General features: G+C 42.3%; 2 protein-coding genes across 5 annotated transcripts; one reads left to right on the forward strand and one right to left on the reverse strand.

Moving 5' to 3' along the window:
- The first annotated feature begins 609 nt into the window (after nucleotides 1-609).
- LOC130192304 (40S ribosomal protein S17-like) lies at nucleotides 610-7,174 on the forward strand. 2 transcript variants are annotated; one of them, XM_056412163.1, is made up of 6 exons: nucleotides 610-653; nucleotides 1,608-1,759; nucleotides 4,997-5,102; nucleotides 5,188-5,253; nucleotides 5,974-6,083; nucleotides 7,084-7,174. In XM_056412163.1, the coding sequence occupies exons 1-5, from the start codon at nucleotides 651-653 to the stop codon at nucleotides 6,049-6,051; spliced, it is 405 nt and encodes a 134-aa protein (XP_056268138.1). In that variant the 5' UTR covers nucleotides 610-650; the 3' UTR covers nucleotides 6,052-6,083; nucleotides 7,084-7,174. The 2 variants fall into 2 exon arrangements, with proteins under 2 accessions (XP_056268138.1, XP_056268137.1); XM_056412162.1 differs by lacking the exon at nucleotides 7,084-7,174 and having other exon boundaries at nucleotides 611-653; nucleotides 5,974-6,090.
- Nucleotides 6,208-21,176, reverse strand: LOC130192295 (sodium/potassium/calcium exchanger 1-like). Of its 3 annotated transcripts, XM_056412139.1 has the most exons (12): nucleotides 21,040-21,176; nucleotides 19,339-20,454; nucleotides 16,870-17,010; nucleotides 15,848-15,956; nucleotides 13,983-14,036; nucleotides 13,353-13,391; nucleotides 12,630-12,704; nucleotides 11,463-11,572; nucleotides 10,427-10,672; nucleotides 10,231-10,320; nucleotides 7,833-7,999; nucleotides 6,208-7,329 (listed from the first exon to the last, which is right to left on the reverse strand). In XM_056412139.1, exons 2-12 carry the CDS (start codon nucleotides 20,272-20,274, stop codon nucleotides 7,080-7,082), a joined length of 2,217 nt encoding a protein of 738 aa, XP_056268114.1. In that variant the 5' UTR covers nucleotides 20,275-20,454; nucleotides 21,040-21,176; the 3' UTR covers nucleotides 6,208-7,079. The 3 variants fall into 3 exon arrangements, with proteins under 3 accessions (XP_056268114.1, XP_056268115.1, XP_056268116.1); XM_056412140.1 differs by lacking the exon at nucleotides 13,353-13,391 and having other exon boundaries at nucleotides 21,040-21,175; XM_056412141.1 differs by lacking the exons at nucleotides 13,353-13,391; nucleotides 13,983-14,036 and having other exon boundaries at nucleotides 21,040-21,174.
- Between the last annotated feature and the right edge of the window lie 2,662 nt (nucleotides 21,177-23,838).

Below are 23,838 nucleotides of genomic sequence, written 5' to 3' on the forward strand. Positions count from 1 at the left end.
GGGTATTTACATTTGGGATGGGGTTTCTTTGTTTTTGCCTTATTGTTCTCAGGTTTTTCTAATGTTAGGAACGTAACATCCTCTCGACAGTCAACATCAACGTGTAGGCTGAATGTTTAAAAATATCTTTCACTTTAGATGACAAAGGAAACCATTTTCTGAATAAGTTTGTGTTGGAGGAAATCTTGACAGGAACGGGGCAACTTGTGCTCTGAAGTTAGTCACATTTGGTGGTGAGATTGCACATGCCTCTAAATTAAAGCAATGCCCCATTGTTACAAGTTATTTGTAATATTTATTGTCATTTCATCTGAGAACCCATGCAGGCTAAAATATACTGCTGATGCAAGAATAAATGAATTTAATGACCTAAAATCACTGGGCCTTGTTTCCCAAGTGCTTTATATTTTTGAATTAACAATGTAAACACTAACAGAAATGCAGCTAAGAACTTAACTTGGTTATTTGAAAAGTGTGAATAGCAAATTAACTGAAGCTAACAAGCCAGCTGTACAGATGCAGTCCGCGGTTGCACTTCTCACCTCCCGCCGCTAGTCGTCGCTGTCGGCCGCGCGTATGTGACGGCGGTTGTAAACTATAAACTTCCGGTTTGAACTTCCGGCACCTCTTTTCCACCGGTCCGAGTCAACATGGTGGGTAACGCAGCGATCCCTTCGCCACTCCGGCCCTCTCAATCCTGATCAATCCTCACTGTTCGTCAGTGCACCAAGCGGTCACGCGCATCACTTTACACACAAACGGCTCAGAGATTTATTAACGCTGGGATCGGGTGCACTTAGGTGGCGTTAAATGTACGTAAACACGGGCTAAATGTTTCTGTGTTACACGCTAACTGGTAACCAAACTGTCAAATACGTCACCGGAACGTAACCGGAAGACGAGTAAGCTCGGCAACTGCTAGTTCAGTATACCGATTTGGTCCCGTTTTTTAGTCTCTGCTCTTTACTTGTTGCTGTTGGTCAAATAAGTTCTGCCTCTAACCACTTTAACCGTCTTGAGGACTAAATATGTAAAACATTATACAACTATTTCCGCTTTTCAGAGACTTGTTTTATTGGAAAGCTAATTAGGCTATTAGCTTTGACAGCATTCAAATTGCATTAATGAAACGTAAACCCGGCGTTTTATTTTGAAAGTCGTGTCTAATTTGTGCCATGGTTTTGTAGTCGCACACATTTCTTTTGAAAATGTAAAGTCCAACAAGTGGGACTTTTCCAATATTTAGTAAATTGCACTAAATGTGCATTTTTTTTGCTTTCAAAAATATTAAACTTGCATGCACCCCCAGTAGCAGGACTACAGAAACATTTTCTTTTAATTACTGTTATTTCATGTGAGAAAATTCATTTTGATTGGTCAGTACAATAGAAATGTGCCGCTTAGATTTCAGATATTATTTGATATTAACTGAAGAAATGGTGGCACACTCTACTTCATGAGAGTTTAGCTGTGTCTGTAAAATATCAACAGTTGTAGCCGTCAAGTATAATAAACTAGGCAACTTAATGTGGTGTTCACGTCTCTTATGGGACTCGTTATATTTATTTTCAGTTGCGTGAACACTGAAGCTCCTGTTTCTCTTTCAGGGTCGAGTCAGGACCAAGACCGTCAAGAAGGCCTCCAGGGTCATCATCGAGAAATACTACATGCGTCTGGGCAGCGACTTCCACACCAACAAGAGGGTGTGCGAGGAGATCGCCATAATCCCCAGCAAGCCTCTGCGGAACAAAATTGCAGGGTGAGTGGAACGTGCAGCTATGTGTGTGTGTGCAGGGTTCGTACGGCCATGGAAAACCTGGAAAAGTCATGGAATTTTAAAATGGTCATTTCCAGGCCTGGCAAAGTCCTGGAAAAAACGTAAATCATAAAAGTTTTGGAAAAGTCATGGAAATGTGTTATCATCACATGTTCATTTATGCGGCGTTTAAAATATTGAATATGTTTTTTAAAGGAAGACGCTTAAAATATAAGCCGGCGTCCGCAAAATGTTCTAAATTGTTAATGTTTATACCGAGATTTCAGTTTGGTCATGGACATTTGGTTTAAAGTCATGGAAATCGCGCGAGCGTGAATATGCTGGTTTGGTTGGTTAGTTACAGCCTGTCCTCCCTCAGTTTCAGGTCCACAGGAACAATGGCGTGATGGGATATCTGTTGTTTCTTTAGCTCAGAGAATGCAAAGAAATTGACACGGGCTGCGTTTAGGGCTGCAACTAACGATTATTTTGATAATCGATTAATCGGTTGATTATTTTATCGATTAATCGATTAATCGGATAAAAAAACAAAAGAACTTTAATTTTCAACCCTTTATTCAAAACAGGGTCCGTAGGGTCATGGAAAACCTGGAAAAGTCATGGAGTTTTTAAATGGCTATTAGCAGGCCTAGAAAAGTAATTGAAAAAAATAAAATCCCAAAATATTTGGAAAAGTAATGAAAATGTGTTTTATTCACATTTTAATTGACACGGTATATATACGGTATGCTTTGGAATTCTCATTGTTAGTTTAAATACTACATCTTCTCACTTTGTCACGTATAGACAGAGTTTTCACAAAATGTTTAATCATGGAAATTTGGTTTAAAGTCATGGAAAGGTCCTGGAGACCCACTGGTCACCATGGTGATGAACCCTGTTCACTGGTCACCATGGTGATGAACCGTCACAAACAGACTGACAGCTTTCCTCTCCTGAGCAGTGGTCCCCATGTGGCCCCGCCCCCTGAACAATATCAGAGACGCGTTCCGATTTATTATTTTTTTCACCTGACCCGCTGCCGTTGAGATTGCAGTGAGACGTGGTAAAAATGTGAAGTGGTGCTCTTCACAATAAAACATCTTTGATGGGACGTGTCGCGTCTCGGCCAATCAGCGTTCAGATGTCCACAGCGTTTGGGAAGTTAGGTTAGCTTGAATGTTAGCCCGCTACATCTGCTGCTGTCACGCTGCACGGTGTAGCGATACTAACAAAGTACCCGTACATTAAAAACGATGTGATTTAGCATATTTTTAGTATCGATACTTCATTAAAAGTGCGATCAGAGCGCACGCGCTGCTCCGCTCCGTTAAATGCTGTCTGCACGCGCAGCGCTCACAGCGTCGTGGCTTATCTCCGTTGCCTTTCTCCGTGGAAAAATATTTTCTGCTATCCGCCACGGAATAAATAACCACGTTTTATACGTTATCCTCTTGTGGAAATGCCACACACGTCGTGACATGTAGCGCCCTGGTGTCTGGGTTCATAACGTCACCCGGAGGCGCACACAGCTCCGTGAATGTCTCCGACGACCTGAATGACTTCCGCATCCAGCGCCACGTGAGCAGCAGCAGCCAATTAGATTCATCAACAGCGGAGCAGCTCAGCGCTGATTGGCTCTCACAACGCAGCGTCCTGTCCTCTCGCTCCGCTCGTGTTTCTCCTGCGCCGCTCTGCACTCAACTCAACTTTGTTTATACTCCGTGACTTATTGAGCGCCGTAATAATCGCGCGACACAACGAATCGATAATGAAATTCGTTGCCAACTATTTTAATAATCGATTTTTATCGATTCGTTGTTGCAGCCCTAGCTGCGTTCTTTATTTCTTTTTACCGTTAGCCGTACTGCAGTGGCCCTTGTAAAATACGCACCGCTGCATGCGAGATGCAGTCGATGCATATGACATGCATCTATAACGTGCCACTACGACGTCGTCGGTCTGTTCTCGCTCGTGGACTCGGTCGATGTGATTCACGTCCTGCTCTGCAGAGACTTGCTGGTATTTTAGGGATTCTGTACCAGGACAAACAAAAACATTTATAGCTCACTGCAGTTTTATGGGATTTTGACTTGTGTGAGTGAGGTTTGTGTGTATTGTTGTTTTTAGATTTGCACTTTTCTTCTACTTTTTATGGCGATTGCTGCAGAGATCGTATTTCCCTCAGGATAAATTAAGTTAAGCTGGATGTCGAACTAATAATATTTGTCTTTTTAAAAAGACCCCGTTTACTTCCCTCGCAGTAGCGCGAATTATTAAAGAAAATATCTTCCTGGTTTCACACTTTAATAAGAGAATAAGAGTCTTCGGTTCCCCCAGGTCTTCATCGCTTCATTAGGTGTCCAGTTTGGGAGCGCCATCTAGTGGTCAGTCTTCAGAGTGAACCAGTAGGAGCTCTAACTGGCCCCGCAGCTCGAGCCATTAAGGCAAGAACAGTGTTGGCGTCGTGTTCTCTGAATGGACCTGGTGGTTTAGGACCAGCTGAACGTTGCCGTCCTGCAGAGACCCTGCATGTTCTCACAGGCGGCGGTTCTTGTGTGTCAGGCGTCAAAACGTAACGCGGCCGATGTTCTCTCTGCCGGAGCCTTCGGGGTTGAGGCTAAAATGCCGAGTCACAATCCTCTGGATGTGAGTGTTGAGACCTGTCAGTCCGTCAGCGGGCAGTTTGATGCCGCTCATCTAAATTAAACATTTCACCCTACTTTAATAGGTATCCTTTAAAATAGAAGCTTTTATTGAGAAACTCTATTTAATTGGTGCTGGTGCTGCAGGGCGTGAGGGGCTGGCCTTCTGGGGTTTGCTGTGTTGCAGTTATTTGATTGCAGTGTTCGGGAAGCTTTCACACTTTTTGAGTGATGTGCACAATCAGCGGATATTAAATGCAGAGGAGCTGTACTAAGAATACAAAAAATCAACTGAGCAACTTCAAGTTAGATGCTTTTTATTGATGTCGAATAGTGTCCTGATCAATAACGTTACTAACTGAAAGTTGTCCCATCATCTGGGTTTGTAATACACAGATTACTCCAACAATAAATATTGTGACCCACTTTCCCAAACTATTCAGTTTCGTAAACCAATAATAGACTCCCAGCTGCTAATAGTGTCTTTTAATTGCTAATCCAACGAAGTAATAATGATATGACCGTTGTGTGTTGTCGACTTGTGGCTCATCCGAGTGATGACCATGCGCTCCTGTCGCTCCTGTCGCCTCCTCAGGTACGTCACACACCTGATGAAGCGCATCCAGCGCGGCCCGGTCCGAGGAATCTCCATCAAGCTGCAGGAGGAGGAGCGAGAGAGGAGAGACAACTACGTCCCAGAGGTGTGTTGCTCCTCTGTGTTCAACATGAGCGACGTAGAGGAGACGCAGGTCAGACGGCTGATTTGAGTTTTTGTGTCTTCTTCAGATTTCTGCTCTGGACCAGGAGCTCATCGAAGTGGACCCCGACACAAAGGAAATGCTCAAGATGCTGGTGAGTGGGAAACACGCTGCCGCTTTCTTTGTGACACGTGACGCACTTTTTAAAATGTAAGATTCCTTCGGAGAAACCGGCGTCAGCGTGTCGCAGACATTGTGACTTGTAAACCAAGTCCTAAAAACATGAAGATAGTGTAAGAATCAATCACAACAGGTGTTTAACTTCTCACATTAATGATTTCTGGTTTAAGTTTGACATTAATATTCTGAGTTTAACCAAACAAAACATTTCCTGTCAAAAGCTTATGAACATGAAGGTGGTTTAAAAATATATATATATTCTGAATTGCAGAACTAACTTGAGACATTCCTGCATACGTGTGTCATTAAGGTCCTTCAGGCTTTTTGTTAATAGCAGAATTTATTAAAGAATCTTGCCCACATAGAAATGTTAGGAATGACGTCTCTAAATCATGAGGATTTCCAGTTTACCATAAATAAATAAATGATGGACTCCTTTTACATTCAAAGACTTTTAGACGTTTGCTCAGCCGCTGCCTGTTCCCATAGAATGTTTTATTTTAATTATTTTTAATGACCATACGTTCCAGTTTAGTATTCAGGCACCATTGTAACCAAGAGGGTGGAACTTAATATCTATAAAAAGTGTAAACTACTAACGGTCATATTGACTTGATAACAATGCAGGATGTATTTATATTATCATAGAAAGTTAACAAATACCCTCTGACTAATTCCTGTGTTTTTCTTGTAGAATTTCGGTGGTCTTGCCAATCTTCAAGTCACTCAACCGACAATTGGAATGAACTTCAAAATGCCACGAGGACTTTAAACCGTGTGCCATGATCTAATAAAGACACATAAGTAAGAAGCATTGTTTGTTTTTAACAGTGGTTTAGCGAGTAATAATAACTTAAGTCAGTTCTGATTGTTGTTCCTCATAATCCAGATGTTAATGAGCGTCACATACCCAACACACAGATCCCGATCACTGTAAAAAAAATATTTTATTGCATCATGGAATCTTTATTGTAAATACTGATAGTTTTCCATCAATAATACATGTTTTGCATCCACTTCAATCCAACAGTTTACAACAGGACACCTCGCTTTATTTTCTCACATCTAAAGACGGTCCGACAACCACCACGGCATGTTGACAATATGAAATATTTGTTCACACACACACACACTCCTACACTGAACACAACAGTTTGGTTGGATATAGAAAATACTGAACATATAAAAACTGAAGTTCCATCCTGTGTTGGTGCTGCACAACGAATGAAACGTTACTCCTGTAATGTCATTTATCTGTTTAAAGTCTCCTCACGGGTCAAAATAGATTTAGACTGCGGTTAAATTTTTTTTTAGATAATTGTGCCGTCACATCCGGCAGCTGCAGTGAGACTAACACTCACATTTTAGCAATCATATCTCACATTATGTTAAACATCTCACTGAATGTGTGATGTACCCAGAGAAATTTCCCCTCAAATGTCAACCATCAGCAAACCTGTTTAGGAGCTGCTTTCTGATTCTTTTATTATAAGGATGTTATTAACTTGTTTCTAAATAAATATACTGGTAGTATATCCTAATTTATCACATGTTTTGTGGCTTATAGATAATGTTGCTAGACAAAATATTTCACATGTTCTGACACTGGTCATCACTGACAGATGTAACTTTGCAATTGTCTCTAAAAAAAGCTGAAGATCATTTAAAGTGAATAAATTAAATGAATTTAGACCCAAATCACAAATGTGCCTCAGAGGGCTGGACTCAACGACGTTGAGGGGGGGACTTCTTCTTCAAATGTGTTTACTACCGCGGTTTGACGTCCGGTGTGGATCCCCGTCAGATGGACACGGGGCAGACGAGGACGCGATACTCCAGCATCACGCTGAGCACGAGGAACACGAAGTACAGGACGAACATGGTGAGGCCCAACTTTCGGCTCATCCTCCAGCGGCAGACGGCGATGGAGATGATGACGAAGAGGAGCATGAGGAAGAGCAGCACGATGGCGCAGAACAGGCCGTTGGACTTGACGGTCACCGGCTCGCCGTCGTGCAGCAGAGTGTATATGAGCCACGGGACGGGCAGGCTGCAACCACAGGGGGGGGGGGGGGGGGTCAAACTATAGAGGTACTTGTACTTTAAGCCAAGGTCGGTGTAAACCGTCAAAATAAGAAACGTTATCCTTTGTTTGTCATCTTTAGACAATTAAAATGATTCTGAAATAAATTCTTGTCTTTTAAATTTAAATACTTGCTTTGATTAAAACAGATCTTGGCGTTAGTAGATTTGTTATGTAATAAGCAGTTATAAAGTTAAGCAGTTCATAAATCCTCTCGAATATTATATATTTTTTCTTATACTGCTGTGAAACCATCTCCTCAAACACTATTCATCCAAAAGTTTTACAAGATTACATTTGAACACATCATGAAAGGAAGAGAAACAGAGGAGCCTGAATGCATCATAATGCAACTCAACTGTCTCTCTGACTTCAGTAGGATTTTGTATGAAGTCTTACTTGTTTAGAGTATTTATTTGTTTCCAGTGTTGTATTGAAGGAACCGAGAGCTTCTTCCAGCTGGTACTCACCCGACGGTGATGTCGAAGATATTACTGCCCACCGAGCTGGACACGGCCATGTCCCCCAGGCCTTTACGGGCCACGATCACACTGGTGATGAGGTCGGGGATCGACGTCCCGGCAGCCAGGATGGTCAGACCCATGATCTCCTCTGAGATGCCGATGGTCTCCCCCACCTGGAACACAAGAAGATTACACAGAAACAAGCCAGGAATCCTTTGGAGTTTATTTTGATCCTTATGCCACAAATAAACTAAAAACAGTCGGGACTCCAGAAAGTCCTTTATTAAACTAAAACCTATAATTAAAAAATAATAATAATTTGAACAGATTAAACCAAGCAAGAACTTTCACAAGGACATTCCTGCCCACTGGATGAATAGATCCTTTTCAAATTGAACATCAATAAACCGTGCACTGCTTCACTTTATACTCTAAACCAGGGGTGTCAGACTCATTTTCACCGTGGGCCTCATGGCTGCCCTCAAAGGGCCGGTTGTCACTAACACGGTATAATTCTAACTACTCCAGAACATATTGTTAAATAACTGTCTTTGCATTTGTTTATTGTTTATTTAGGTAGACTTATATAAATGTATAACTATATATGCAAATGTATTTAATATTATACACTAAATCTATTTATTTTAACCCACATTACTTTATCAAAGATCAAACAAACATTATTAAATTAACTTTGATAAAAGCTTTGAGACAGGTGGTTCTCTACTGGTCTGGGGCTCTGGCTTTGGGACGCACTATAACCCCTGAATGACAAGCTATGACCTAAATCGAGGGACATTTTTAACTTCTCAAATGTATTTAATGAAAAGATGGTGCAGTTTGAACCTGAGAGTTCAGAATATCACAGTATGCGCAACAAAACTATTTAGTAATATTCCCTTTTACAGTCAATTATGAACCAACAAGTGAATCTTAAGGACACAAGGTAATGCAACATACATTACTACTCAGTAACTTCAGACTTTAAAACATGTCTAAACAGTCCTGTCATGCATATCCATGAAATAATAAAGTTTGACATATTTTGGCATACTATACTATGACTTTTATTTGTGACATATTTTGGCATACTATACTATGACTTTAATTTTGACATATTTTGGCATACTATATTTTGACTTTTATTTGTGACATATTTTGGCATACTATACTGTGACTTTTATTTGTGACATATTTTGGCATACTATACTATGACTTTTATTTGTGACATATTTTGGCATACTATACTATGACTTTTATTTTGGCATACTATACTATGACTTTTATTTGTGACATATTTTGGCATACTATACTATGACCTTTATTTTGGCATACTAAACTATGACTTTAATTTTGACATATTTTGGCATACTATATTTTGACCTTTATTTTGGCATACTATACTATGACCTTTATTTTGTCATACTAAACTATGACTTTAATTGTGACATATTTTGGCATACTATACTATGACTTTTATTTTTGGCATACTATGACTTATTTTGGCATACTATACTATGACTTATTTTGGCATACTACTATGACTTTTATTTTGACATATTTTGGCATACTATACTATGACTTTTATTTTGACATATTTTGGCATACTATACTATGACTTTTATTTTGGCATACTATACTATGACCTTTATTTTTGACATATTTTGGCATACTATATGACTTTTATTTTGGCATACTATACTTTGACTTTTATTTTGACATATTTTGGCATACTATATGACTTATTTTGGCATACTATACTTTGACTTATTTTGACATATTTTGGCATACTATACTATGACTTTTATTGTGACATATTTTGGCATACTATACTATGACTTTTATTTTTGACATTTTGGCATACTATACTATGACTTTAATTTTGACATATTTTGGCATACTATACTATGACTTTTATTTTGACATACTATACAAAGACTTTTATTTTGGCATACTATGACTTTTATTTTGACATACTATACTATGGCTTTTATTTTGGCATACTATACTATGACTTTTATTTTGGCATACTATACTATGACTTTTATTTTGACATACTATACTATGACTTTTATTTTGACATACTATGACTTTTATTTTGACATATTTTGGCATACTATACTATGACTTTTATTTTGACATACTATACTATGACTTTTATTTTGACATATTTTGGCATACTACACAGTCTAAACCTAATATTTTACTTGATTTTTACATTTTCCTTAATTATGTAAATTCATAAATGTAATATTCTCTGCTATTTTTATTTTATTGTATATGTGTAAACATGTTTGCTGCTGCTTTAAGAAACAAAGTAAAATCTAATCTAAAAAGTACTATTTCCACACATGTCAGTGAACGCGTCTCGCCTGGGGGGGGGGGGGGGGGGGGGGTGACCGACCTGATGAGCCCACCACACCATCATGTAGGAGAACACCCCGATCCACAGGATGGAGCCGACGAACGAACACGCAAAATACTGTCGGGACTCCTGTAGAACAACAACCATGAAATATAAATAATTTAAATGATCAATTTATCAAAGAATTCACCGCCTATGAATATTTTTTCGGGGACATTTTCTTTTTTCCACTCACCGGGTTGCGGACGTCCGGCAGCGTGAGCCACAGCGGGAACACGATGGGCAGCAGGAACAGGTAGGTGGCCTGCTTGCGTCTGGTTTCAGGCCACTTTAAAGACAACGGTTCATCCTCCTCCTCCCCACCTTCCTCCTCCTTGTTTCCTTCATCACAACTAGAACCACCACTACGACCACCGGCGCTCCCGCTCTCGACGGACTTGCCGCTCTCGTCGTCCGAGCTCTCCGAGCCCCCCGCCGCCGCCTGCAGGAGGAAGCCCACCGGCACGTTGACATTTCAGTGGACCGAACAATCCGAATCCTGACGGCGGCCGGGACCTTTTCCCACATGAAACACGTTTGACTCTTCACAAGCTTGAAAAGCACAATTAGAACTAAATAACAATCATTTCTCACGACCAGGAATGAATGCAGTTATTAATAATTACACTCGTTTGAAAAGTCACACCAGTCTGCTGCAGAATGTAAATACATGTACTTCACCGTCTGTATGAGGTCATTGTACTTGTGGCTCAGGGCTTATGGAGGTAGGATGACGATGCGTCTGCCGTCAACCTTCACATCAGCGGGCGGAAGTTACAACATTTACAACATTCGACTTTCTTAAAAGGCTTAATGCTCCCGGTTATACCGATGATAAGAGTTAATAGTTCACACGCTCATCACTCCCTCCCGTTTCCCAGCTGTCCCAAGTTTCAATGAACCTAAATAAACATGGAGTTTGCCGGGAGGGTATAGAGATTGTTCTTCATCTCAGGGAACGTCACCTGGACGTGGTCGTTCGTGTTTTACAGGGAACAGAAGAGGGCGTGGACGTAGATCTTTAATAGTCTTATAGTTAGTGCTGAGTCAGCTGGACTAGAGGTGCTGCTGGGGGACGTTTTAGGATACACTGAGCACCTATTTGTGATATCGGGCTGGATCAAATAAACTGAATTGAAAAGACACGACTGAGTAATTGGAGGATGGAAACCATTTTCAAAATCTCCATTTAAGATCTGATCCGTGTGAATAACGGTGTGGAGTCTGTGGACCTTGGAGGCGTCCGGCTGGTCGGCCGTCTTCTCGCTCTTCTCTTCCGTCTTTTGAGGCTGGGAGGTGGACGGCTCGGCGGCGGCTGGCTCAGTCGGCACTGGGTCATCATCTGGAGAAAGAGGAACAACACACACACACACACACACACACAGTTCATACACAGCCATGGCCCTGCTGATGCCCCGCCCACTCCTCCCCTCTACCTCCATCTGCCTGATGGACCACGGAGGTCTGGATCGTGGTCCATGCCTACTACCAACTGTTCATACACTCATTGAACGTGTTTATGTAACTCTGTAATGATTCCTTCTGGTCACATGACATCTTTTCTTCTGTCCATCCTGGAGAGGGATCCTCCTCTGTTGCTCTCCTGAAGGTTTCTTCACTTTTTTTCCTTCTATTTCTTGGGAGTTTGTCCTGATCCGATGTGAGGTCAAAGGTCAGGGATGTCGTATGTGTACAGATTGTAAAAAGCCTCTGAGGAAAATTTAGAATTTGTGATATGGGGCGATACAAAATAAACTGAATACACAGATTAGACAACACAACAGCAGATATACTTCATATATTTCTCTCACACATACACAGGTTGAGTTGTTGAGGACTCTCCAGACTCCCTGCAGCCCCCCACTTTCTAAGGACCTCATTACGCCGTACTGTGACGCACAAACACCGAGCGAGAGGCTCCGCTGATTGTGGCCAACGACCTCCTTCAACCCGTAAAACCTTCTCTGGTGACCGATAGGGAACCGACATCCTAAATAAACTGAGAAGAGACCAGCAACGAGTCACACAATCAAATATTTACTACTGTATACGGATGGTTTTAGCAGGTTACCATGGAAACTACGTGCATGTTAACAAGTGAAAATTAGCCGTGGAATTGTGCTGCTTCAGCTAAATTTAGAAGAATCAAACATCAGATTTGAGCTGATTTTTTGTAATTTTTCTACCAGTGTAAATGTCAGTAATATAGAAAACAACTAAAGATGGAGTCTGACCTGCTGCTGCAAAGAACAAACAGCTCTTTATTTACAACACGTCTTTAACTCTCAGAGCAAACTTTGTATATTTTTGCACACGTCTTCTGAAATTGATACAACTATTGGTTTCTGACTACGTCGGCCGCCAGATTGTTTTTAACACAATTTGAACACACAACTCACCTTCCGACTGGCGGGGACTCGACTTGCTCTGTAATTTGCCCGAAACCGGGACGATCAGAGTGTGACGTTGGTTTGCTGCAATCGAGAGAATCATCCAGAGAGTCATCCAGAGAATCATCTTGAGAATCATCTAGAGAATCATCGCTCATACACGAGTTATTCCTTTAAATATATCGGTGAAAGAGAAACTTCAGAACAAGCCTTTGACCACACATACACACACACACACACGCATACGTTGTTGTGTACATTGTGTATTGTACACATGTTGTGTATTGTAAACACATACATTTTGTATTGTGCACACATTGTGTATTATACATGCATTGTGTATTGTACACACATTGTGTATTGTACACACCTTGTGTATTGTACACACCTTGTGTATTGTACACACCTTGTGTATTGTACACACAGATGTGGGACTGTGTATATCTCCTCACACCCTTGACTTTTAGATATTTCTAGGCTGCCAAATTACTATCATGGTATTTACAAAAAAAAATGTTTTCCAAAGACGCATTAATGAAGACTTTGCTCACACTCAATGGACACAGGTCATCATTACTAATATTATGATATAGTTTATATATTAGTTTTCTAAACAACACAAACAACCGAATGAAAACAATCAATCATGCAACTACTCAACTTAGACAAAAAATGAGCACCACCAAAACCACAACAACAACCACCACCACCACCTCCACAAACAGGTCTTACCGTGCCTCTCCCCTCTGACATCACCATTAAAGGATGTCTCTGATTGGCAGACACACATCAGACAAAATGTTGAATATCTTCAGTCTCTTAAATCACGCGTAACTATTTATACTTAAATAAATATAACTATAAATAAATAAAAATATATACACACATATATATAAATAATTATATGCACCTATATAAATATATACACATATATATGCACACATATATATAAATATGTACACATATATATAAATATATACATATAAAAATACATATATAAATACAGAATATACACATATATAAATATATGTATAATATATATTTAATCACGAGCATTTATATACAAATATATATATGAATATATATATAAATATATACAGTCTATAAATAATATAATATAAAATATAAATATAGTATAATCTGACAACAATTTTACAATATAAAATGTTAAACAAGATGAATAGTTTATTATTATAACGTAATAGTGTGTACGTTGTAATAACATGGAAGACACTGTTCATGTCACAACATGAAGTGTCATGAAGTGTGATGCGTTCACTGTTCACTGTTCATCAACTACAACCACAACAAAACACTTGACAAGGAGACGACGGCGAGGCGACGACACGCTGCCGCTCTTACCTCCTCTGGCTTTCCTCTGGCCGGACGCTTTCCCTGGGCCTTTAACCGCGGCCTCTAGGGACGGAAAACCCACAGCAACCACATCAACTTCTTGGCCATCGGAGAATCACTTATTTTGTACGCGACTGCACGCTGCATCCACTCAAAATATCTGCATGTGATGTGACTTTGTGTGACCGGCTATCCACAGCCGTGGTCCTCCAACGGGGGTACGTGTTCAAACACAAACTATTTTTCCCAACGAGTTTTCCACGTTTTGTTTAGCTGTTCTTTGGTGATAAACGCAGAAGAGAAAACCGTTTAGATATCGGACTAAGAAAAGGGATCCGCCCACAATCCGTACATGTTGCTGTTCTTTAAACATTTTTAACCTGAACCATATTGCCTATGTTTTTTTTTACTAATGTGACTAATGATTAAATCTTTGTTGCAGACTACAGCTGCTAAAGTGCTTGTACTTGTGGCCTGTCGTTTTGTTATGGAAGTGACCCCTCAGAGGAATAAAAGGTGTTCCTTTACGTTTCGCTTGATGCGGTACACGTGTTGTTCTCGGAGACGGCCAACCACAACAAAACAGCCTGGATCAAGCGAAAAGGTGAAGAAAAACATTTTAGTTGTGAGTCGGGTTTCTTTCCATATGTTCCATAATGCCGTGAGACGCTTAGAAGAACAATCGGAGCCGGTCGGTTGCAAAAACGAGCAGCTTTAGTGATCGGTTACATCATTGCTGATTATAGGCTGTTTATAGGCTGCAAATAAAATAAGTGAATTACATGATCAGAAAAAACATGAGATAATATAGGGTCCAGGTTTAAAAATACCAAAAATGACCCTTTAAGTATTTTCCTAGGAGCATCTTTCCTTTAGTGGTACTTTTACTAAAGTAAATAATCTAAATACTTCCTCTACGGCTGTATGTATGGAACTAAAGCAGAAAATAGACAGACACAGAGAGCTGGCGTCGTTGTCAGGAAGCTAAACCTCCTCCGGGTCACGTTCCCCGGCCTCGGCTCCGGCCCCACCGCCGCCGGCCGCATGGATGTAAAGCGCTCGGTCCGTTAGCACGCCGGCTCTTATCCAGCTTTTATTAGCCGGTATTGAAAAGCTGATTAAGGATCAGTGGTGGCCGAGTGCCACGAGAGCGAGGGAACATCGGCACAGGGAGTTCAGGGGCGGGCTGAAGGTCGCGGTGGTTCACCACTGACTTACAGGAAGGGACGGACACAGCTGAGTCACCGGAAATTAATCTAGAGTTTCAGTCACTTTTCGTAGTTCACTAGCTCCAGCTCCTCACTGCATTGATGGCATACATGATATTTGATATAAAGCAGAATTACGGACAATGATAACAGAATCATCGGCTGCACGGCGTGCACTGGGATATTATTACAGCGTGGGGCGGGAATAACACGACAGTATCAAGTTGAGGCGTACAGAAAGGCGTCGCCATATTTAAAAAGTAATATAACGATTGTTGTGATCAAATAATATCCAAATGCTGTCTAAAAGTTGAGAATGATATTTCTTTGCAGACATTTTTCTTCACGTCATAATTTTTCGGGTGATTTATGACAGAATACTACATCTGATGAAGTGAGAAAGTGTTCACACAGCATTTGGTTCTCTTGAATGTACATTTTATTCTTGGTTTATTAGTTTGTTGTCGAAGCCACCGCAGAGTGACGAAAATCTATAAAACCTAATTAAAATACCCTCGGTCGCCCGTATACATAAGACTGATAATTTGAATATTCTTTTAAGGATCAAATGGAAATAAAAAAAGATCAGAAAAGGGGTTCATATAAACTCCTTTAAAGCTCCTCAACCACCAGGCTGCAAATGTGGCCTCGTTACAGACTGGTTACCTTCTCCCAGAGGGTCCAGCGTGTGGATCATCAGCTGGAAGATGGTGCTCCTCAGCGAGGTGTTGTGGAGGGAGGCGGTGCTGCCGCCCCGCTGCAGCGGGGGGCGCAGCTGCAGGCAGAAACCACACGGGGTCAATAACTTCACGGCAGAATTGTATATTGTGTAGTATTTTAATATCGTATTTAACCCTCCAGTGACTTCAGAGTAGTGCACACCTATTGGAGCAACTTGTTTACCAAAATCCCCCCATTATTTGAAAACTGCATAATAACACTAGTAGTACTATTTCGGTGCTTTTGTGTTCGGTATCGGATTCTGAAATAATTTGTGGGCCAGAACCTGAAAACCTTTTTATTATTGTTGTTATTATTTTTAATTGTGACCGCTCCGTGTTCAACGGATATCTTTTTGTCTGGGATGGAGACGGTGGTCGTGTTTGACCCCGCTGTGACCCCGCTGTGTGGTAGCAGGTGTCTTCCTGTTCGCATTGAGCCATAGTCATGGAGCACAACAACAACAACATCATCATCATCATCTTGCATTCAGCCGGCGCTGAATTGCAAATTCAAAACTGCTTTCACAAGGTTCTCATTCTAATACGAGTTGTTCTAATGAGCTCGGTTGCGATTTCAAATCGTGTAAAAACAGCTGCAGGATGAAATGAGGAGAAGCTTTTCATCACGTCTGAAATCAGAGCCGTTGATTAAAACATGTATTAGTCGGGTTGGTAAAGCTGCCAGCGTTAACGATTAGTTACATTTTACACGCTAACATGAAGCATTTAACTGTACAGAAGACCTTTAGCAGCCTTGAAAACAACATTACAGATATTAATTTCTGCCTTAACACGAGACATTAAATCATAACTGACTTATTCACTTAAAGTCAAAATATCCAAAGATATTAAAAAGCAATACATTGGGAACTCTAGAATATAGAGCGATTTAATAAACTACCAAAATGAAGAATGTCCTCCCAACAAAGTACAAAATAAAATAAAAATACATTTTGCTTTTAATACCTTGAGTCTCGCTTCCTCATCGTGTGGCTCTGACGGCGGTTTGCTGCACTGAAGGGCGCTCGGGGGTGGTTCAGGTTCTCGTTTGGATTCGTCTTTAGCCTTTGGTGCAGCAACAGCAGCAGGAGGTGGAGCTTCACTCTCCTGTAAATTCAGTGACAACTTAAATCAGTGAGCAGCACCTCAGTAAGTCAGTTGACCTGTAAACAGACACACAGATGTGTTTGTTTCATCACGAAGGATTCTGCATCACACATGCAGTTGTTCAAATGTCCTTTTCCAAACAATTTTATTTAAAAAAGGTACTAAATAATAGAAATTCACATTAAAGCACATTAGGAACCTTAAGCCCTGAAGTTGATCCTGCTTCATTACTTCAGCCCGAGGGCCCGACGGCCCGCGAGTCCGACCGCGGTCACAAGCCTTTCAGGATGACTGCTGATAGCGCGCATGTTGCGTAATATGTGGCGTGGTTTTCCAGCCCAGGCCCGTGTAATATACTACATATAGTGCAAAGAAAAAGGGGCGGGGCCTGCAGGCCTGTTGACTTGGAATAAATCCAGGAAGTCAGATTCACCAAAAGTCTCTTTACTGATGATGAACATCTCCTGGTCAGCTCTGCTCGTGGGAAAATCTAAAATAATATATATTTATTTTATACAAAAGGACTTGAACGCATCACCGCAGCCGTCACAAGCAGGTCTGACATGCAGTTAAATGCTGAGGAGGGGATGGACGTGCTCCATGACGGGAGACAATGGGATCATGTTATTGATTACAGAAGATATGCGTTGCTTCTGGATAATAACGCCCATAAGGAGCCCCGAGGGAGTGACAACTAATAATATTCAAGCCAAATAAAAGCTGCTCCCAGTAAATTGGCAAATCATAACGCACATCACATTGTCGCGGCGGACGGCATATTGATTTGACGTTATTCTTTCTATTATTATTATTAGGTTGTTATTCAGCTGACAAAATACAATCTTTAAAATCACTGCTTCCTGTTAATTAATCTGATCTTAAGTGGTTTCTCTGGCCTTAATGCCCCGTGGCCTACATTCAACAGGTATCCTTCTCCGAACCGATTAAAGAGACGCGACTGTAAAAACATATACTGGAATCCGTGGAAGAGGACATCTTAGATTCCAGTAATTCTGACCCATTAATGTGGCGGCACGCGTCATCGCAGACGTGCTTCAGGCTAATTGAAGAATGTGCCGGCGCTACTTGAAATACTGAATCGCTGCTCCGCATGTTAATTACGGGGCTGAGACATTTAGTCTTCAGGCTTTCTGCAGGAAAATGTAATAAATAAAGAGAGGAAACACATTATTCCTTTGTTGGTCGGTCTGTTGGACATGAAATGACACGTCTGCATTCTGGCGTACGGGGTGACGTCTCCATCACTTCATTACGGTGTGACACCTGGGGTCCTTTCTGTTCAGCAGCATCAAAGGATTGGACACAAACACAGAGAGTCGCCCGCTCTGACCCACAACATCACAACACCACTGTCCCTCTTTCATGGCATCCGAGCTCCAACTGTGAGGAGATGAAAGGAGGAGGACATGCAACGTGTTCAGGAGGAAGTTGATCTGGAAAGTGCTCTGCAGAGACATCTGTGTCGTCTGCATTGTTTGTTATTATATCAGCTTTCTGTTTTTTGGTTTTGTTTTATTCCTTTTTTATTTTGGTGATGTTGCACAACGGCAAAATAGTTTTAAATCGACACCTTCAGATTGCAATGCAAAAAGCTAAAATAATTTGTTATTTATCTTTTGTTTTAAATAACTTTTACTGGAACGAACAGAAACGACTTGCACTGACCGTCAAGTGGACAATGCATTGGAGTTTTGCAGGATTTGCCATGTTGTGGTATTAAAATATAACCAGCAAGGTATTCTGTGCGATAGATGAAAAGGGCAACAGACAAATATTTTGGTCTATAAAAATGCTAAGAAAAGACAAGTTTACATCTTCAAATTGCTGGTTTTATCCAACTAACCATCAAAAACCCAAAGATATTCAGTTTGATGTCAAATATGACCCTTAAAAAAAAGCTAGGAGAGGATTTTGCCTAGTATTTCGGTTTTTTAAATGATTTAAATAATAAAAGTATAACGTGTTGTTGATTGCCGTTTGTTTCAGCTGATTGGCTAATCAAGACTTTCAACTGAATCGCACCACAAAGTCATTCCTGCTCTCGAATATCGGAAACTACAATCACATTGCCATTCTCGCTGGATTCAGTGCATCATGAATGAAGATGTATTCGAGGATGCAAATGATGGAGCCAGATTGCCGCTGTAATCAGTTATTTCGCGCTGCCGACGTTGAATGGAGAGCTGATTGGACACACACACACGAGTCAATCTGCATTTCATTATTAAATCAGCTTCGATGGACCGACTGGTGTGAACACAGATTATATTGATGTTATTTAAGATCCTCTTCCCACGGCCGACTGACCTTCTCCGGCTCCTCCGCGGTCCACACCTTGACGATGCTCATGTGCCTGTTGATCTGGGTCTTGACCACGCGCTCGATCTGGCTGTTGAACTTCATGAAGCTCACGTAGCTGACGTAGCCCAGCAGCAGCATCAAGCTCTCCCACCACAGGATGGTGTTGTCCAGGAAGAAGACGATGAGCATGACGAGGTCCAGGACGTAGAAGGTCACGTCTCTGAAGAGCGGCCACCAGGTCAGGTGCAGTATCTCCCGGGAGAAGATGGCGCACATGCCGATCACAAACAGGATGTTGAAGACGGCCGAGCCCACGATGGTGCCGATGCCCACGTTGCTGTGGGAGATGAAGACTCCGATCAGGGAGGTGAAGAGCTCCGGGGCGGAGCCTCCGGCCGCCATGAAGGTGGCCCCGGCCACGTCGTCGGAGATCGCCAGCTTGGCGGTGATGACCTCCAGCCCGGGGACGAAGAACTCGTCACAGACGATGGCCAGGGCGACGAACATGTAGATCATGCCTAAGAGGTGCAGGGTCACCCAGCCCTGCTGTCGCTGCTCCACCGAGAAGAGGTCCTCGGGGTAATCGCCCTTCCTGTGAGGGGGTTGAGCGGTGGCCGTCGTGGTGGGCGGCGGCGGAGTGGGCGGAGGTTTGAGAGGTTGAGGTTCTACGTACATACACTGTTCTATATCGGTCCTGTTGACGATCATCACCGGAGGAGGTTCGGTGCCGCCGGGCGAGGCGACCGCCTTCGTCTCATTGGACGCCATCACCTCCCGAACGTGGACTTCCACGACGTCATCGGCGAGGGCGCCATCCGCCCGCAGCTCCGACAGCCTGGCCTTCAGAGTCAGCGTGTAGACGAAGCACAGCAGCACACCGGAGAGGAGGAAGAGGACGCGACCGCGCTGGAGTCTCCTCCTCGGAGGCGAGTGGCCCTTCATCGCCCTCGTGGTCTCCACTCCAAAACGGGGACGCTATGCCGAGTGCGTCGCCGTTCCCCCGACGGCTCCGTCTCCGTTACGTGGCGAGAAGAAGACGCCGCTGGCAGGCAGGGGAGACGCACGCGGACGCAGGGCGCGTTTCATCTTTTCACAGCGGGCCGCGTCAACCTGTGGAGGAGACTGGAGACGGATGCACAACACGTCATCGCGCACATGTGAACATGTGTAATGTCATGGAATTTGCATAGCTGCAGAGGAAGATCTACTGAAGTGTGTGTGATTGGAGGAGGGGAGGGGGGTCAGGGTGATGGGGGATGCAGACAGCCACCTGTTACTATGGCTACACAAGCAGACAAGCTTCTAACAAAACAGGAGTGCATTGAAGAGGATAACACGGTAAGACATAAACCCCGGATCTTGTCTCACAATCAAGCAATTAAATCCAAAATAGCCTGATTTAATTTAGCGTGCGCAGTCAAGCAGGCGCGCGCGCACGCGGTGATGACGTAACGCAATTCGCGCTTGCAGAAATAGATCATTTAGGAAACCTACATTAACCGTATAGTCCTCTGTACGTGATGGTCTCCGTGTTAATGAAACCATCACATATGTGATCAGAACGAGGCGTAATGAGGGTTAGGTGAAACCGGCGCAGATAATAGATAATCCTTCACAGTCCCAAAAAACAAAAACAAAAACAACAACAAAGACGCACCACCGAGTGAGCGGCGGTGCGCGGTGAGAGGCGGCGCGGGGGTCTCCTACCTGTCGCGCCGGCTGCTCGGCCCCTCGCCGCTGCGGTCGGTCCCTCCAGCTGTGCGTAACGCAGAGACGCTGACTCCGGATTTTGGGGAGTTACAAGGGCGCACTGCATGTCGGGGCTGGGACGAAGCTCAGCATAATGCTGCTAAAAGGATTAGGAGCCGAACACCGTCGCACCTTCCCTTTCACGCACGACGCGCGTATCAATACGCCAACATTAAACGCGCTGGCGGCGGCGGCCGGTCCGGGGCGGAACCTCGTGGGCGGCTCCGAGCGCGCGCCTGATGGAGGTGGACTACCCGGAGCGTAACAGGGGTGTGGGAGTGTCTGGGGGTAGGTGTACCGCGTTATGTTTGGGTGTGTCTCCTCGTTTTGGGGGCCTTGGAGAATATATATATTTTTTAATGACAAAAAGTTTCAAAAATAAAAACATGCACGTGGAAAATAAGAGCTTTTTTTTCTTTTTTCGCTGGAGTTATTTGCTTCAGTGATGATTTCCAGTGTTTGAAAACGTAAAACAAAAATGTGTCCAAAACACACATCGTTTATGACAGTGGTCACCAACCTTGTTGAGCCCTAGATCCCTGACCTGGCGTACACAACCTCTTGAGCGACAATCACACGGGCTAAAAAGTCCCACGTTACACTATTTTACAAATCAAGTAACTTCCTGAATTTCCCTTTAACTACTATACACAGTTAATAACTAACAAAATATATCACCACCAAAGCGAGCGAACATAACATTAATATATATATATACACTACCGTTCAAAAGTTTGGGATCACCCAGACAATTTCGTGTTTTCCATGAAAACTCACTTTTATTTATCAAATGAGTTGCAAAATGTATAGAAAATATAGTCAAGACATTGACAAGGTTAGAAATAATGATTTGTATTTGAAGTATTAATTTTTTTCTTCAAACTTTGCTTTCGTCAAAGAATGCTCCTTTTGCAGCAATTACAGCATTGCAGACCTTTGGCATTCTAGCTGTTAATTTGTTGAGGTAATCTGTTGAAATGTCACCCCACGCTTCCTGAAGCACCACAAATTGGATTGGCTTGATGGGCACTTCTTGCGGACCATACGGTTAAGCTGCTCCCACAACAGCTCAATGGGGTTGAGATCTGGTGACTGTGCTGGCCACTCCATTACAGACAGCATACCAGCTGCCTGCTTCTTCCCTAAATAGTTCTTGCACAATGTGGAGGTGTGCTTTGGGTCATTGTCCTGTTGGAGGAGGAAATTGGCTCCAATCAAGCGCTGCCCACAGGGTATGGCATGGTGTTGCAAAATGGAGTGATAGCCTTCCTTATTTAAAATCCCTTTTACCTGGTACAAATCTCCCACTTTACCAGCACCAAAGCAGCCCCAGACCATCACATGACCTCCACCATGCTTGACAGATGGTGTCAGGCACTCTTCCAGCATCTTTTCACCTGTTCTGCGTCTCACAAATGTTCTTCTGTGTGATCCAAACACCTCAAACTTGGATTCATCTGTCCAGAACACCTTTTTCCAATCTTCCTCTGTCCAATGCCTGTGTTCTTTTGCCCATACCAATCTTTTCTTTTATTGGCCAGTCTCAGATATGGCTTTTCTTTGCCTCTCTGCCTAGAAGGCCAGCGTCCCGTATTCGCCTCTTCCCTGTCGACGTTGACACTGGCGTTTTGCGGGTACCATTTAAAGAAGCTGCCAGTTGAGGACCTGTGAGGCGTCTATTTCTCAAACTAGAGACTCTAATGTACTTCTCTTCTTGCTGAGTTGTGCACCGGGGCCTCCCACTTCTCTTTCTGCTCTGGTTAGAGCCCGTTTGTGCTGTTCTCTGAAGGGAGTAGTACACACCGCTGTAGGAAATTTTCAGTTTCTTTGCAATTTCTCACATGGAATAGCCTTCATTTCTAAGAACAAGAATAGACTGGCGAGTTTCACAGGAAACTTCTTTTTTTCTGGCCATTTTGAGAGTCTTATCAAACCCACAAATGTGATGCTCCAGATAATCAACTAGCTCAAAGGAAGGCCAATTTTATAGCTTCTCTCATCAGCAAAACAGTTTTCAGCTGTGCTAACATAATTGCACAAGGGTTTTCAAGGGTTTTCTAATCATCCATTAGTCTTCTAAGGCGATTAGCAAACACAATGTACCATTAGAACACTGGAGTGATAGTTGATGGAAATGGGCCGCTATACACCTGGAGATATTTCATTAGAAACCAGACGTTTCCACCTAGAATAGTCATTTACCACATTAACAATGTATAGAGTGTATTTCTGATTGATTTGATGTTATCTTCATTGAAAAAAACAATGCTTTTCATTGAAAAATAAGGACATTTCTAAGTGATCCCAAACTTTTGAACGGTAGTGTATATAATCATTTAAATTAGGAAAAATGGAAAAGCAGCACATCTTCAAATTTAAGAAGCTGGAACCATAACATGTTTTCTTTAATTATTTAAAGTGAAATTATTATCAAAATATTCTTTTACATTCGTTTCTCTTAAGCAACTAGTTGATTAATCTAATAATAATAATTTTTAGCTGAACTTTGGTAGTTTTACAACAAAATGTATGAAGTAGAAATATTTTTTATCAGTGTAGTATTGTGTAGGACCTACACAATACGAGCCGCTACTCCTTCGCGTCGAACGAGTCAGCCGACGTGGTTCAGGCATCAAATTCGGAGGCCTCCTGGACACCTCCCATTTCCAGGCACGTCCAACTGGGAGGAGACCCCAGGGAAGACACAGGACACGCCTCTGGATCCCCCAGAGTGAGCTGGAAAGTGTCGCTGTTGAA

The sequence above is a fragment of the Pseudoliparis swirei genome, chromosome 4, assembly GCF_029220125.1.
Source record: "Pseudoliparis swirei isolate HS2019 ecotype Mariana Trench chromosome 4, NWPU_hadal_v1, whole genome shotgun sequence".
NCBI classification, from domain to species: Eukaryota; Metazoa; Chordata; class Actinopteri; order Perciformes; family Liparidae; genus Pseudoliparis; species Pseudoliparis swirei.

Coding starts and splice junctions, on each gene's coding strand:
- LOC130192304 (XM_056412163.1), top strand. Junction 1,760..4,996: donor CTGCGGAACAAAATTGCAGG/GTGAGTGGAACG, acceptor TCGCCTCCTCAG/GTACGTCACACACCTGATGA. Junction 5,103..5,187: donor GAGACAACTACGTCCCAGAG/GTGTGTTGCTCC, acceptor TGTCTTCTTCAG/ATTTCTGCTCTGGACCAGGA.
- LOC130192295 (XM_056412139.1), bottom strand. CDS start 20,274: ATGAAGGGCCACTCGCCTCCGAGGAGGAGACTCCAGCGCGGTCGCGTC. Junction 14,037..15,847: donor GCTGGACCCTCTGGGAGAAG/GTAACCAGTCTG, acceptor TTCCGTCCCTAG/AGGCCGCGGTTAAAGGCCCA. Junction 11,573..12,629: donor GAGTCCCCGCCAGTCGGAAG/GTGAGTTGTGTG, acceptor CTCTTTCTCCAG/ATGATGACCCAGTGCCGACT.